This window comes from Paralichthys olivaceus, chromosome 16 (genome assembly GCF_024713975.1).
Source record: "Paralichthys olivaceus isolate ysfri-2021 chromosome 16, ASM2471397v2, whole genome shotgun sequence".
Taxonomy (NCBI): Eukaryota; Metazoa; Chordata; class Actinopteri; order Pleuronectiformes; family Paralichthyidae; genus Paralichthys; species Paralichthys olivaceus.
In genome coordinates this window covers 7031203-7047773 of record NC_091108.1, presented here as the reverse complement: position 1 = coordinate 7047773, position 16571 = coordinate 7031203, and the positions used below count along the sequence as shown (strand labels likewise).

At 40.7% G+C, this 16571-nt stretch overlaps 1 protein-coding gene across 1 annotated transcript in view; it reads left to right on the top strand.

The window, feature by feature from the left end:
- Positions 1-16571, top strand: part of b4galt2 (UDP-Gal:betaGlcNAc beta 1,4- galactosyltransferase, polypeptide 2) — a 117297-nt gene that overhangs the window by 86957 nt on the left and 13769 nt on the right. The window contains exons 5-6 of the mRNA XM_069511324.1: positions 4698-4885; positions 8332-8454. Of these exons, the coding sequence (XP_069367425.1) occupies positions 4698-4885; positions 8332-8454 (311 nt within the window). The remainder of the gene's footprint in view (positions 1-4697; positions 4886-8331; positions 8455-16571) is intronic.

The following is a 16571-nucleotide window of genomic DNA, read 5'->3' as shown; positions in this document are numbered from 1 at the left end:
TCAGAATTTCTATCAAGGCATCAGAAATAGGATGTGCACGCTCCTGCACGCTCATGAGAGCCTGGAAACTGCTGTGTCCGTGTTGCTAAGATATCCCCACTACTTAAATGGCCTGTCAGATATAATGGGTGTCAGTTTGATGTAAACTCGCTTATGGCAGGAAGTGATTAGGAAAGATGTAGAGGGTCATAAAGCTGAGACGCCCCAGAGGTCCACACACAGATGTCTTATTAGAGTAATAAACAATGACCACAATAATGCTTAATGAGGTAAGGGGCTCAAAAAGAGGGGGCCTTTTTGGTGAAGATGTATTTTCTCATCTGCTGCAAGACAGCAACACGACAGAGGAGCAAAAAAATTAGACTGTGTAAATATAATCAAAGATAGAAAGATATTTAAAAACATTTATAAATTATATAAATGGTGTTAGATCCTTTCAAAGACGGGCGATTTGCAGATATATACGATTCAATTATAAGGTGCAGCATTGAGTTAGATTCTATCTGTGGCACTAGTTGGCACCGGGAGGCGGGGTCAGGCCGATAAGGGTTGATGAGGTGTTTGTGAGAGAGATGGCGATAGAGTGAGAGCGAGAGAAAGAGAGCAACAGCAGGGCAACGAGTGCTGGTGCAAATAAGATTAAAAATCTTTTATGTTATAACGAGAAGTGTCAATACATTCTCGGATGATTATGAAACTGTGGCGGGACAAATTAGACGGAGGCGGGCCACCAGAGTCTAAGTGATGAATGTAATGAAGCTACATAGACTTATTCAATATAGTGTAACCCATCTAACAGGAGCAGAACTGAGACTCGTATTTAAAAGTTCAAACAAAGGCAGGGTTGTTTGTGATGCACATCTTAAATCAGTGGAGCGCGGCAATTGCAAAATACAGGAGACTGAGCCGGGGCGGACAATGGAGTGAAGCAGGCGGTGGTCCGATACTTCAGGAGACTATAGCAGAGAGGTGAGGTACCGATCAAACCAGGGACGACGGACCTGAAGCACACGGCAAACAAAGGAGTAGACAGAGCGGCACGAATCATGAAGAAGATACTGAGCTGATCGTAGTGTGTGTATGATCTGATGAAGTGTGGAGAGAAGGATGAGGGTTTAAATACAGCAGGCGCTGGTTGAATTGATGAGAAGATGGACAGCAGATGCACAGAGGAACAGGTGGCAGAAGAAAGGAGCATGAGATTTATGAGTGCATGATGATCTTAAAGATGTATTCATACTCCTAGATGTTTTTTACTTATGTTGTAGTTGTCATTTTATTTTTCTTCATTGTCATACACTGAGCACTTTATTAGCTTACTAACACACTGATTGCAACCCAGTATTTTGACATTTCTGCCTTAGCTGCACATTCGCGCTACCACGTCTCGCTCTGTCACATCCCGTTAGTGTTGTACTTCTAGATTCAGATCAGGGGACCGTGAAGGCCTCGGAAGTTCACTGGAATCGCTGTCATGTTCCCTAAAACCAGTTTGAGATGACTTGTGCTTTGTGTTCATTATTACGCTGGTAGGGGCCATTAGAAGACAGTAAATTGTGGCCATAAAGGGACACACATGGGCAGCGGCAATACTCAGATAAGCCGCGGCATTCAAACTACGATTGATTGGTATTAAGTGTTCCAAAGTGTGCCAGAGAAATCGTTCCCCACATCATTACACCGCCAGCAGCAGCAGCAGCAGCCTGGACTGTTGACACCCGGCTCTGGTCCATGGATTCATGCTGTTGATGCCAGATTCTGACCCAACCATCTGCAGCCTCAGCACAAATCCACATTCATCCGAACAGGCTACGATTTTGCCCACTGCGGCGAAACTCGTTGTGGTCATCTGTTGCTTCCCATCTGCCCCAAAGTTTGACGAGTTGTGCGTTCTGAGATTATTTTCTGCACACGAGATGGAGACGTGTTGCTCTATGAGTTGCCCTGGTCTCTTTGTCGAGCTTCGACCCATCTCTCATCAACGAGACATTTCCATCCTCAGAACTGTCACTCACAGGATGTGTGATGTTGTTTTTTTGTCACTATTCTGAAAACATGTTGTCACCAACGATCATGCCATGGTCTCACTCACTGAGATCACATGTTTTTTCCCCACTCTAATGTCATGCTTTGCTCCGCTGCCACATGACTGGTTCAATAGATAAGTGCATGAATAAGGAGGTGCACCGGTGTTTGTGAATACGTTGGAGGAAAAATTAAAAACCCCTCAGATTCTAATGTTCTGGACAATCATTTCAACATTAGATTGGATTAGAGTTTAAATATTTAAAATCTCAACTATAATGTGTTGAAAAATATCTAGCTAATATCTCAAGACAGAATATTGTAGTTTAATCTAAAATGTTTTTGAAGATTTGGCCGACGTCAGTGGTATTTTGCTCTCCTAACCCCACATGATGTTGCTCAAACCTACTGAACCCACTGTTATTTTAATAAAGGGCAGAAGCTGATGTTTGGAGGCCTGGTGGATTTGTGACAATAGATTTCTTTGTTACCTGCACAGGGGATTATGCTCTGAAATCTCAGGTATTAGCGGGTTTACCAGAGGGATTACACATTGTACTTGATTCACGGTCAGTCTGAACTGATAATGCACCAGTATGAAAGCAAGTGTGAATGGAAAAAATAAATAAATAAATGGAAAGAAAAGGAACTGTGCTGAACAGAAGAACGAGGACGAGCAGCAGATGCATTAATTATCTTGGAGATTCTCTTATTCTGTCAAGAGTGAGTGGTTTTCTCTAATGGCTATAGGAATATGTGGCTGCGGCAAATTTGTAACAGTGGTTCGCTGTTCTTCCCGGATTCTGTAGATACTGATGTATTCTTCCAACTGGGAAGTCCTTTTTTTATGATGTGAGAAATGAAGCTCCGCACTGGGACCCAGTCTCATTACCATAAACGTGTAATCTTGTCATGTGGGGCCCCTCACATCTTACACACTGTGCCGTTAGGACTTAACTGTGCCACACAAGTCAGATTTGCATGAAACTATAATAGTCATGATAATTCAGAAAGCTCATTACCCAGAGTAAATAGTCAGACTCTTTGCAGCTAACCCAATACAATTGTGATATTGTATATCAGCAGCAGTACTGTTAAAATGAACAAATTAAGTTTGTATTATTGCGTCACAGCCAACCACTAATCGAACCCCCAAAGATAAATAGCAATTTAGTAATATTTATAATTGTATTTTTAGACAATGTTTTAATTTCTGTTATGTTGGTCTGCTTTAAATATTAATTGATAGTTGTTCTGTTGTCAATTTGAATATTCCAAATGTTCTGAAGTAGTTAATTAAGTTATCAGCTGAAGGTTGTGTTTTGTTTTCTCTTTGTTGCTTGATTCTTTAAATTGTAATCTTATATGTGAAAGATGATACAAATAAATGTCATTTTAAATTGATATATTTATTATTTTAACATGCTAAGAGCTACACATCTTCAAAAAATTGACTCACGTCATTGAATGATTATGAAAATACTCAGTTGGCCACCGTCAGGTCAGTAACCATCGACTGACGATATATTTCATGTAGGTGTTGTGTATGTGTGAGTGTGGGCCACACATCAATATCAGCAAAATGCAAGAGAGATATTTGAAATATTTTGGCTTTGAATCAGACACAACTGGAAAACTAAAAGGACCGAAGTAAAGTAATTTGTTCTTGTCCAACGTTTTCACACAGTGGAGAGAGGAACTCAGAGACCCAACCGTCGGGCTTCAGCTGAGACATTAGCTGTTACTATGATGATTAAACTCTCTCTGGGACTTGAGGCTATTTGTACCTGAACAAATGGAGTAGTTGTACCATTAGTGAATGAAATCATTCCCTGAGGAGACACGTCTTTATGACTGTCTGTTAGTACCAGGCGCTGAGAGCACAAAGGTTCTCTGCACCGGACACCATATCACTGTCTCTCTATCCACCACTTGGGCTTCATCAGTGTCATGAAAGTTGGAATGAATTCAGAAAATATTCAGGGAGAATCAACTGTGATCGTGCGACAGAAAAGTGCCTGCCAAAGAGTGTCAGGTTCCACTGTAGCTCCGCTTTGTGCTCGCTGACGTCTCTGCAGCTTGACGAGGACTCTGATTTTGCCGAGCTGTTGCACAAGGACCCTGCAAAAACAGATATGCAGTACATTATACAATGTTGAATTTCTAACCGTCACTCATATTAACCTCAACTCTCTTGCCCTGCTGTGCTGTCTGGGAAGAATCCATATATCTTTAGCTGTTAACTGTTAAACCTGGGCCATGCAGAGGCTGAAAAATAGCAGCAACTCACTGCTGCGGTCAGACCTCTGCAGGTCAATACACAGCTCATACTGCATGCAGAGATGAACACACACTACATTTAGTACAAACTACTACATTTTTATGCCTCTATACCAGCGATAGCCATCGACCTAATGTTTAGGGGTTGTCCGTTCTTATATCCCATTCTTGTTAACACAATACTTCAAGAACGCCACATGGGAATTTCTTCAAATTTGGTGCAAACATTCAGTTAGATGCAACGATGAAGTGATTAAAATTTGGTAAAACTGAAAACAGCAACAGCATTCAATGTCTAGAAGACGACATTCATCGATGGATCTATTATGTCAGCTCTCCTCATCTATACATAAACAATGAAATCATGCTCTTTCTTGTGTTTCTACCTGCAGTTGGGTGAGGAAACTTTCAACCGTGCCAAACTGTTGAATGTCGGCTACACGGAGGCTCTGAAGGACGGAGAGTACGACTGCTTCATCTTTAGCGACGTGGACCTAATCCCGATGGACGACCGTAACCTCTACCACTGCTACGACCAGCCGAGACACTTTGCCATCGCCATGGACAAGTTTGGCTTCAGGTGAGGTGACAGCGTTCGACTTGGTTTGCTCCTTATTAAGTTTGGAGGATGAAGCATGGCCCACACCATCTTAAAGCAACATTATTCAACTTATTCGACCTCAAAACAGCAGCTTCAAATAGATTTTAATAATACACTGACTTGGAATAGGGAGAATAGTGCTGCTTACATTTCCACTTCTCACCCTGAACGTCTGTTCTTGCTTTGTGTAACTTTGGTGCGCATTTGTCTCCAATATTAAGGATAGATCCTGGAAACTTTAAAAGTATGAAGCATTCTTAACAGAGTTTGGTGGATTTGTTACAGCAGCAGCTCTTCTGGTTCAGGAACCTGGGGATTATGGGAAATATCCACCGTTCAGTTGTTTCAGTTGAGTGAGTGGGATGACACAGTCAGAGCTCTGGCCATTATTAAAAAATCAGTTCCAATTCAAATTGATTTTGATGTTTTAGTAATCCCACTTGGCAGAACAAATAAAAACACACAGCGACGACACCTAAAGGAATAATTTTACCTCGAAAGCTTAAAGGATGTTTTTGTCTGATTGGCTCCTTACCTCCCTGCCTGTTCAAATCATTACTGTAGATCCTTTTCACACTTTGCCACACTTAGTTTGTAAAATGTAAATGTGTAAAATTTAGATATGCAACTGGCTTCCCAACTAAACATTTAAGAAATGGCCTGCAGTCTTTGTTGTGACAGGCAGTTGACAGAGCAGTATTTAATTTGAATAAATCTTTTTATACTTTGAAATTCTTGTCTGTGGCATAAATTAGCATGAAAATGCATCACAATCCAGTGCTGCCAATCTTGATTTGATCACATTTCTGTAGTCGTAACAAGAGCAGATGACACAAAGCGTAACTGACAAGTTCGGACTACAGCTGTGCAAAGACCCTTATTAACCTTGAAGTGAAGTGTGCATGTAGCAGGTTGGAGCAACACAAAATGTCATGGCTTAGTTGTCAATGTGCATATTTTGTTATTAAATTCATCAATGAGAAAAATTAAAAACATTAGAAATGTAAAATATACCATAAATTGAGTCTATTAATTGATTTGTCTCTCAACATGAAAATAACCAATTATCCAAACAATATTTGATATTCAATAAAGCATCCAACATCAGACTGGTAACTTTTAAAATAATCAATTTGTAAAAGAATACATAGAATAATCAAATATAAAAGATATATTGTATACAATAGCACAGTCAACCATTTCTTTTTAACTTTTTTTTTTTTAGCCCTCAGAAACAATTAGAATATATTTTATATTATGTATTATATATATATATTACTTTGATTCAGTGCTGCAAAACCTCTGAAGGCATAGACAGCTTTTCAGGCCCTGCACATCACAAAGCTTCATCTCCAGTATATGATGACCTTTAATGCATGTTGCAGTTTACTATTCCCCCTGTTGAAGTTTGTAGCGCCACACCTGCCCTCAATTTTCTAAAAGCACTGGAAGCATTGATTTACGGCCCAAACATGGCCATTGAATGTGACCCGCCCGTCTGAGAGCTGTCACTCTTCAAGAGTTATGCCACTGAAAACCCTCGCAGGGTCACAGCGGCTCGCTGATAAAGTGCTCAATAAGCTAATGCTATCTGGCAACAAATACAGAACCAGGTGTTTAGCGACGTTGTAGTTCTTATTTGCGATTAAGCAGTAAAGACTGAGAACATGACGTGGAAGGTCACAACATTGACTGTGGTTAATTGCTGATGTAAAAATCAGATCATTATAGAGAATTGGTTCCCAAGGTTAGAGTCGTCTGAAGCAGCCTGTTTTTGGTTCGACCTTCCTGGTTTTTTAGAAAACTCCCAGACTAAAGGAAAAAGTCGGCAACTATGCCTGAAGGAAAAAAAGAGCTGTTGAAATATTCAGTGGAGGCTCCATGCAGCCGTAAACTTTTCAGGAACAAAACTCTGGCTGCTTCTAAATGAGAATGAATGTTTAAAATTGGCGGCGAAACTCAGGTCACATGATCACAGCTCCTTCAAAACACAATAGTCGATCACAGGACCTCATGCAATGTATAAGATTATATTATATTATCATGTTGTTAAAATCATTTTGAACAGATGTTAGATTATCTTGGGACTCAGCTTAATGTATATATGTGAGTGACGTTAAAACATAAACTATGGAGGAATTAGTCACATAAATCGATGGTTGTTTACATGAGTCAATACCGTTGAATGTGCGTCACCCCCCTGCAGCAGACTCTTCCTCTTCTTCTGCTTCTTTCTTCTTTCTCAAACAGCCCTTTCTTTTTCAATTTGTCCACACACACACACACACACACACACACACACACACACACACACACATTCATATACATAAACAAACACCTCACCATATTGTTGCAAGAAAAAGTTGTGCAGAAACATACGGTCTCATTAATTTCTTCCTGTCAGGAAGCTGCCATACATTGACAACACATATTGTACACAACACACACACACATCCATAAACCCCCCTCAGGTTTGTCTCCAGGCGGCACACTAGATGTCCCAGCTGACGTCCATCCGGCTCCACTAGCCTCACGACTGTTGAGGGAAGAATACAAATTATACATACATATTATAATGTACATAATATGGTTGATACTTTCACTAAGAGGACACTGACCCTCCCCCATGAGTTTAGTATTCTTTATCACCATCTCTCTTCCCTCATATTAATTTTAGTTTTCCTTCCTTTCTGTATTTCTGTTCTTATGTTTTTATGTTCTCTTATTATCAGTTAATTCTCCTCTCAAAACTCTCGCTTGATTTGTTTTCTCAACTTATTCATTAAGGGGCACTTATGTACTTAAATTGATTTAAACGTGAGTCATTAAAGACTCATTAAAGTTTAACAGTTTTATTTATTGATGAAGTTATGATGACGTCATTTGATGTGTTGAGACTAATGTTTTTCTTGGCAACACGACCTGGAAAGAGAAATTTCAAGAGGTTTTCTAGTTTGTTTTTTCACTTTAAAGCCCTTTTAAATAAAACGTGACAAAGGCACTGCTGTGCCCTCAAACCATTACTTTCGATGGTCTGTGCTGTGTCCAATAGAAACCAAGCTTCCAGCTACATAATGCACAATGGAGGAAAAGCTGGTGTGTGTCTGTCTTCTCTGAATTGTATGACACAGGCTAATGTGTATATTGAGACCTCAGGAGGAATGGAAACTGTTTTAACAGTCAGGTAGCTTGTCGTAGGTATAGAGATAATGTACAAAAAACAAACAAAACAGAAACGCTCATGGTATTTAATCAATTGCGATCAAAGGTAACATTAATTGAGAAAAGAAAACTGCTGTTTCTTTAATCAGTTATAATTAAAAAATATTTATTATAATCTGTCCTCATCTGCTCCCTTATAACTCATCTCCCCTCTCACCCTCCGTCCCTCATCCATCCCATCCCTCCTTCCTCCCCTCCTGCAGGCTGCCCTACGCAGGCTACTTTGGAGGAGTTTCAGGCCTCAGTAAAAAACAGTTTCTGAAGATCAACGGCTTCCCCAACGAGTACTGGGGCTGGGGAGGGGAGGACGATGACATTTACAACAGGTAAGAGTGGAAACTGGAGCTAACTGATATTTTCATAAAGGTGGTAAAGTTTGAAGAACCAAAACTAAAATGAAATACTTGTCAAGAGCAGCATTTTCTAGTGAATACAGCTCACAGAATATTAAATATAATACATTCTGTCAGGGTTGTGTTGGATGATAAACCTGGAAAACACACACACACACACACACACACACACACCTATTCACACAAATATGCACATTATTAGTCTGTTTACTCTGTGAAACGTGGTGAAATCAGGTCCCTGAACTGTAAGTGACTCTGATGTTCTTCATGGGGTGGTTGATTTAGTATAATTGTTCAGAGAAGGAGAATGACTCCCAAATAAATTAACCATTTGAAGCGTTTGAGTCGGCTTTGAATGACTCGCTCGACTTCACTAATGATATTACTGTGGACGTGTGCCAGCATCAGACCTGGGAGAATATCGTCTGCATGACAGGAAGACGGAAAGATGACTTCAGAACGCCCCAAATGCATTTCAGGGCCATTAGTTTTCTTTATCGTCTTCTCCAATGTTTGTCTGCACTGAGAATTGTTTAATTATCTGGTGAACTTATTGTCTGACTTTTAAAGGTACAGTGTGTAGAATTTAGTGGCATCTAGTGTTGAAATTGCATGTTGCAGCTGAACACCCCTCACCTCACCCTCTCCTTACAAACATGAAAAGGAACCTGTGGTAACCTTTAATTGTCATAAAACGTCCCCTTGATGTAAATATAAAGTATTTGAATATAAAGGGCCTTTTCTGGTGTTAAGAAAACTACAATTCATACAATTTAAATGAAACGAACTAGTGAAAACATCATGAGGATTATTCTACATTAAATTTCTGACAATAGTTCCCTTTCACCTAATGCGACCTCCATCTTTGTATTGTATCTCTTTTCTTCACTATCTGCTTTTGTGTGTGTGTCCCGCTGTCACTCTCACACTGTGAAGCTCCTCTCAGTGTAATAGCATTATAAGAAAAGTTAAACAGTACAATACGGGAAAAATAATCTTTGAAAATTGGTGTTTTTGAGAATTGTTAAGCAAGATATGATAAAAAAGATCTGTGTGTGTGTGTGTGTGTGTGTGTGTGTGTGTGTGTGTGTGTGTGTGTGCGTGCGTGCGTGTGTGCCTAAGGATGACAGATAAAGTTAAACCTCAAACTTTTCATTGGGTGATGGCTGCGCTCGGCCATTAGATGCTGTATATTTCCCTCAAGATATTTCCTGCTCTCCGACTGCCATGAAATATGAAGTGACACGCAGGAACATCATTAAAATCCCTGCATTAAAAAAATTCCTCAGACGTTGAATTCTGTTATTCAAATTTACCGTAACTTTCAAAATTCATCCTCAGACAGAAGCTGTAGATCTCAAAGGAGACACTTTCCAATTCCTCCTGCTAATGTGAATGTATTATGTGAATTTGATGTTAAATATTTCTTTGAATAGATACGTTTCTTTGTGGTATTTACCTTCTATTGAAGTATTTTAAGCTCAACTGATCTTATTTTACGAGTGTATTGTCGCCTATAAATATCTCAGTGCTCATACAATTTAAAGATTAGCGACGATGTCACTCTGCAAATGGCGTAAACTTTGATACATTTCTTTGTAAGGGTTTGGTTTATTCGTGCATTAGCTGTGGCACAAGCAAACAACTTATTATAAGTATTATTATTATTATTGACATTGTTAATTGACCAACGCTCAAATCAATGATTCTGTTTCCCAGACGATGAATTCTAATGACTTGTGTGAAGTCGTGATGTTTCATGTAGTTCCATGAAGTTGATATTTGTGGTTCATTCTCACCAACTGTTTGATGGACCACCATAAAATTTGATGGACGTTAATTTCCCCTTCAGGATCGATTGTGAGGTTTTATCATCTCTTTACCTCCTGAATAGAACCATCATCTGGTCCAGTACTTTGCTTTATGGGTAATCACTTGCAGAATTATTATTATGCTCCTTAGTCACATGCTAGTTCGCTCTGAGGCCTCAATCTTGTGTGATCTGAAGCTGAAAGTGTTCTGGCCATTCAGCCTCAGCAGTGAGTAGAGGGGAGCGTAGAGTCTCCAGCTGAGTGAACTTACAGGCGGGTCGGCTCAATCTCTCAGGACCCAGTGAAATGACTAGAAGAGAAGGGAACAGGAGCAGAGAGATAAAAGAGCAGCGGTGGAGATCACAGTGTTTGGCACCCGTGAAATCTGCCCTCTGTTGTTAGAAGGCACCAGGGTCACAGGTTTGAACCCTGCGAGCAGCCTAGTGTCCATCAGCCTGGTGTCCAGTCCAAGTCTCCCTGAACCTCCATCTGATGACGTTTTCGATAAGCTCTCCATGACTCAATCACACTTTCATACTCTACTCCAGCACCTGCTCCCCCTCTCCTCCAACCCTGCAACCTTCCGTGCCTCAGCCTGTTTCCCACTCATGCTTCCCACTCATGCTTCCCTCCAGCGATTTCCCTTTTTGTGCTGGTTTTGATGCCACAGACCATGACATGGCCACTGCCTGAAATGGGTCCTGCTAGCTTACTGTCCGCCCAAGGGAACGAGCTGTTCCCGCTGCCCAAGCATGCGGTGGAGAGGACACATTCCACTTAGATGACTCCCACTGCCACTTACCCATGACCCATTCCCCGTCTAGATCTAAAATGATATTAAAGCGAGAGTAGAGGAGACGGGAAGGGTTTTCTTCTTCTACATTCTCACCTCCCTGAACACACAGTAGCCTTGGGTAGAGGCCGCACCTCCCCCCAGGGCTTCCCCGGCAGACTGGCCTTCAATGCACACTCCCTTCTTTCCACTCCCTCCTCCTCCCACTAAACCACCCAGCAGTGGCTTTCAACAGCCTGAGCCAGCATCATGTACACACGCGGCCACAAGGACGGCACGTGTTCCCATGTTGTCCCAATATCCTCACAAGATATTGATGACTTAACACTTTGCCAAGCCTTCGTGAAAGTCAGCCAAACTTGTAGTTTTTAGATGTCTCTTCCAGAAAGCCCAGAGTTGCTTATTTTACTAATGAATATAACAAACAGGCCTATTTTTGTCCCCCACACCAGATGAAGGAATTCTATCAGATTATAACAATGAGAACAATGAGACTCATAACGTGTCCTTTGAAATATCAGCGTTTATCAGTTATGGAAAAATAGAAATAAAAAATTTAATTTTCCAGTTTTCATATAGAAATTGAAACTGATTAGAGTAGTTACATTGTCTCACAACCCCTTAAATTTTTCTCACATCATATTAAGAATATTGATAATTGCTGCCTCTTCTTCTTCGTCTTCGTCAGGGTGCATTACCGCCATCTAAGGTGTTGATGCACCCTTCCTGGGCGTACTGTAATACCAGGTTGATGCCTCTTCTTCTTCTGTGTTTGATTTATTGGCAGTTGGCAACCAACATCAAGGTGCATCACTGCCATACCGCTGTCCCTCTCTCTCTCTTTGTATTCTGTTAATGGTTTAACTCAAAGGAAATTATGCAAAATGTTATATTCATTCTTTCATGACATTGCTCCGGATATTGTGTTACGTATAAGGGATTTCAAGTGACATGCAATCCCAACAGTCGTGGCTTCAGCAGCCAACATTTGTGATTTAGAAAGAAAGATTTCTTCTGTTTTCATGTCTTTTTCCGGAAGCTATCGGATTTTACCCCCTGTTGTTCACTTATCCAAACATCTCTTATTTTTTCTTTATTCAAAACTTGAAAAACAATAAGCTGCTTGGCTCGTAGCTGGAGCTGTACTAACACATTCTTCATTTTGCTCATAACACCAACAGAGTACCAAGCTGCTTTGTCCTTTCTTGGAAATATTCTTGCAATTTGCAGCTAATGTTCCAGGAATCATGAGGAGTAGCTTGCAGAAAATTGGCTGGCATTACAGCGACCATAAAATACAGCATGTTTGTGCAAGAGACCATAAGCTTAGGTCTTAAATTTATACTCCCTTCCAAAGTATTTCCCCCCTGTTTCTCCTCTGAGTCTCTTTACTTTTCTAATATCACATTGATTTGATTTGAATAGCTTTTCAGGCTAATTTAGAAATAATCAATCTGAATTTCCTGCTCAGATCTCAGACATATAATTTCATTTCATGTATTTTGACTGGCAACAACATCAGTAAATAACTCTGCTTGGAAAGTGTTCAATCTTTCAGTTTGTGTAAAAAAGACAACAAGCAAAAGGTTTCAAATCTTTCCTTCTTTCTCATATTCACTCCCACATGCGTCACTTTTCTCTTACTTTCTCTCTGCTGTGCTCCAACCCACACCACCTCCTCCTCCTCCTCCTCCTCCTCTTCTACCTCTCCCATCTCATTTCTGGAGAGGGAACCGAGGCTGGATGTCAGACTTAACTCCCAATTCTCCTTCACTCCATTGCTCTAATGCAATTAACTCCACTGGTGGGAACACGAGAGGAGAGCCTGAGAAATTCCTGATTAATTCAATCAAGTAGATCCTCTGTGTGTATGTGTGTGTGTTCGGACCACTTACCCAGAATGCACACAAACACATGCAGTCCTTCTTTGCCTTAGGCTGCAAATGAAGGTTTTCATGGTAGATCATATTATCATGCAGGAGAGAGACGTGCTGGACTGTTTTCTCTTCTTCTCTCTGCTGCTGTTAGAAAAGCAGTCCACACTATTGAATTGATTCACTCCACACTATCCCTATATGGAGCCTTTAATAATCAGGGTAACAGCTCAAGCATGATAAAAATGTCTTATCTAAAATGTTTACTGTATAAATTTCAGTCCTGGAAAATACAGAGTTTTTGTGTGACTCCTGCACAATATAAGGCCTCTTGTGTTTGATGCTTTTAACGTGAGGAACAGTGTAAGTACACTTTATCCTGTGAACCTGTTGTGTAACAAAAGACAGAAACTGTAGAAATTCAATTACACCAAAATACGCAGGTTACTTTTGATTAAATTCCTTTAGAGTCTGTTTTTGTTTTGGGATTGTCCCTCAGTCTGTATATGTAGAGACGTCTGTTCTCACACAAACGTCAACTCAAGACTCAGATGGTTAAAGGTCAAGGTCACTGTGACCTCACAAACCACATGTTTAGCCATAACTCAGGCATCACACTCTGTGTTGTTTATTATTACATTCCATTAGTCCCACCTCCTCCATGTTAGTGGATAGGACAGTGACCAAACTTAAAATTACCTCAGTACTGTGGCTCCATCCCCCAATCGCTACTGTGCTAACTTTGGCTCCAAATGCACAAGACGGTAGAGGAAGTGGAGAAGCATCTTTATATGCAGTCTGGACAGACATGGGTTTAAGTTGACTGGTTAACGGAGGCGTACAACCTAGTTTTATAAATATATTACAGTCAGAGGCTGTTGCTTTACTCTTACCGTGGCAGAAATATTCTTATTTAACACTGATCCAGTCTTTGAAAAGACACAGTGTTTTCCATTTTATTTTCTCCTTCATAGCTCCCATTCATTTTCACTTGACTCCCCAAAAAAGCGCACAGAGGACCCCCGACAGTGGGGAGTTTTATAGCCGCCACCCACCCACTGTGTTTCTGTGGAGGTGGCTGTCGAATGTTCCGGCTCAGGATAGTGTTCATCACACAGGAGACACTAGAATCCCATCCTGCTTCTTCACTATGTCCTCAGCGTCCTGTCCGTTACATAATAATCACACTATGCTGTCACGCTATGTTACTGCCTGCCGCTGTCACAGCAGTGAGAAATTATCACTCCACCGATGTGATGTTGGACTATGTGTTCGTGTGTTCGTGTTCGTGCGTGTGTTTGTGTGTGTGTCTGTGTGTGTGTGTGTGTGTGTGTGCACGTTTCTGCTCCAGCTGAAGTTTTGTTTTGGTCAAGGGCACAATTCTCTGCTGTCTACAAGGAGGAGGAGAAGCTACTTGATTAGTTTCTACACGGCACATTACAACACACGCATGCGTCCACACTTACACACAACCCTGCAAGGTCACAGCTGAAGTGGATGTTTCTTTCACACACGTTTTCATACATTTCATCTGAAACCACACAAACCCTACTACACAATCCTGAGTGGGAATTTTGCTCTGTGTTCTGGTGTCCCTTTTTTTTAAGGTGTCTCAGACCAGCATTTTTTGAACGCTGCAAGAGAAGTTAAAAAGTAGAAATACAAGGATGAAACAAAAGGTACAGATTTCAAAGAGGCACTGGTAATATTATCCTCAGGCAAACACACTCTGACCAACCTATCTTTGAGTTGCAAAAACACGGCTTCTGTTTTCTCTTAAGGATTATTTTTATTTTGTTGTTGCCCACGTTTGACAACGTACAATATCTCACAGCCCAGTTAACTGTCGCCTCCAAAGCTTGAACATTTCCCACATCCCACAAGCACGATGAGTTCTACTGCTTCTAATTATGCCAACACATGAACAGATGATACATTTGGTGAACGTGTTGGGCCTCATGGTTTAAACCTGCATTAACCTTAATTTGTTCTGGTCATGTTTCTGTCCGTCTGATGAATTTTAGTCTAATTTCTTTTTTTCTTTTTGCTTGTTTGCTGCTGCTCATGAAAAGTTTGATGAGAGACTGAACCAAAACATTGAAGTGTTCACAACACACATTCATTTCGTGTGTTGATATTAATTTTTTAATCATTCTCAGTTTTTCTTGAAGAGAAATCTCAAACTTCAAGTGCCTGTGCGCTCTCACTTTTGTGAAGCTTCATAAATTGCGTCCTCCGCAGATCTGTAATTTTCTTCACCGTCTGCACACTTCACATTTACATTTAGTGATATATTAGATCTAAACGCACAACTGCACATTACCAATTAAGAAGTCACTCACAGACCACAGTTAAGATATATTATCGCAATCTGTTACAGTGTCTGTCAGAATCACTGCCACCACCAAAATTATTTGATGTTGATGTTTGGCTCTGATGTAATATTTGCTGTATGTGACGCTGAAAACTTGTTGATGAGGACACTTGTTGATATCTTACTTTTTAGACAAGTAGTCTTATTACATATTATCCGAAGCTGTAAAACATTAAGTGTTCCTTAAAAAGTCCAAACACAACCAACCACTAATTTGTCTTCACAAATTTATACCGATTTGGAAGAAGAGTGATCGAGTCCTATTTCTATCCTCACTCTCTGCAGGGCAGTGGGCACAAGGAAGATAATTTTAAAGATGCAGCACTGTACATAATGTAATGTATAAGCTCAATGAAAAGCTCAGGAAGTGGAGTCCTGCACACTCTCACATTATTTGCACCATAATAAATCTATAAATTATGCAAAAGGCATGCATGCTCATGAGAATGCACACACACACACACACAGACAAAGGCAGTCATCTATGCAATCGCGTCAAGTCAGCAAAGAGAGATAGGAAGAAGATTTGTTACTTAGTTTCTCAGTGAATGTATTTACAGGAGGGTTGTTTTATTGGAGTTTGAGTTTTGCATCTCTCACGGGTTACTGTGCTTTTGAGAGGACAGGAAGAGAAGGAAGGTGAAGTGAGCAAGCCATGAAGAGAAAAGCTTGTAGCAGGAGGGAACAGAAAATAGGATGCTGGGAAGGAAAACAAGAAGAGATGGGCTGAGAAGGAAGGGGGGATGAAAATCAACAGAGGGAGAAAGGAAAGGAAAGGACAGTGCAGCAGTAAACTACACAGCCTAGTTTAACATAAACACTAGCGGCAGGAGGAAACAGCTGGCGTATGGTGGCTCTGTCTAAAGTTCAAAAGTATTTACACCCTCACCTCTAAAACCCATTAATTACTCTTCGCATCCATCCATCCATTATCTGTACCACTTATCCTTTGAGGGTGGCAGGGGAGCTGGAACCAATCCCAGCTAACGATGGGTGAGAGGTGGGGTACAGCCTGGACGGGTCACCAGCTTATCGCAGGGCCGACAAACAAGATTCAAACAACCACACATGCTCACATTAACCTTTATAGGCAGTTTGAGTCACCAGTTAACCTATGCTGCTCGTCTTTGGACTGTGAGTGTACCCAGAGGAAAATAACGCAGACGTGAGATCTTCTCGTTCAATATTCTTGCAAAAAAAAACAACAATTTCCCAGATGTGGCTTTAAATATTGACGT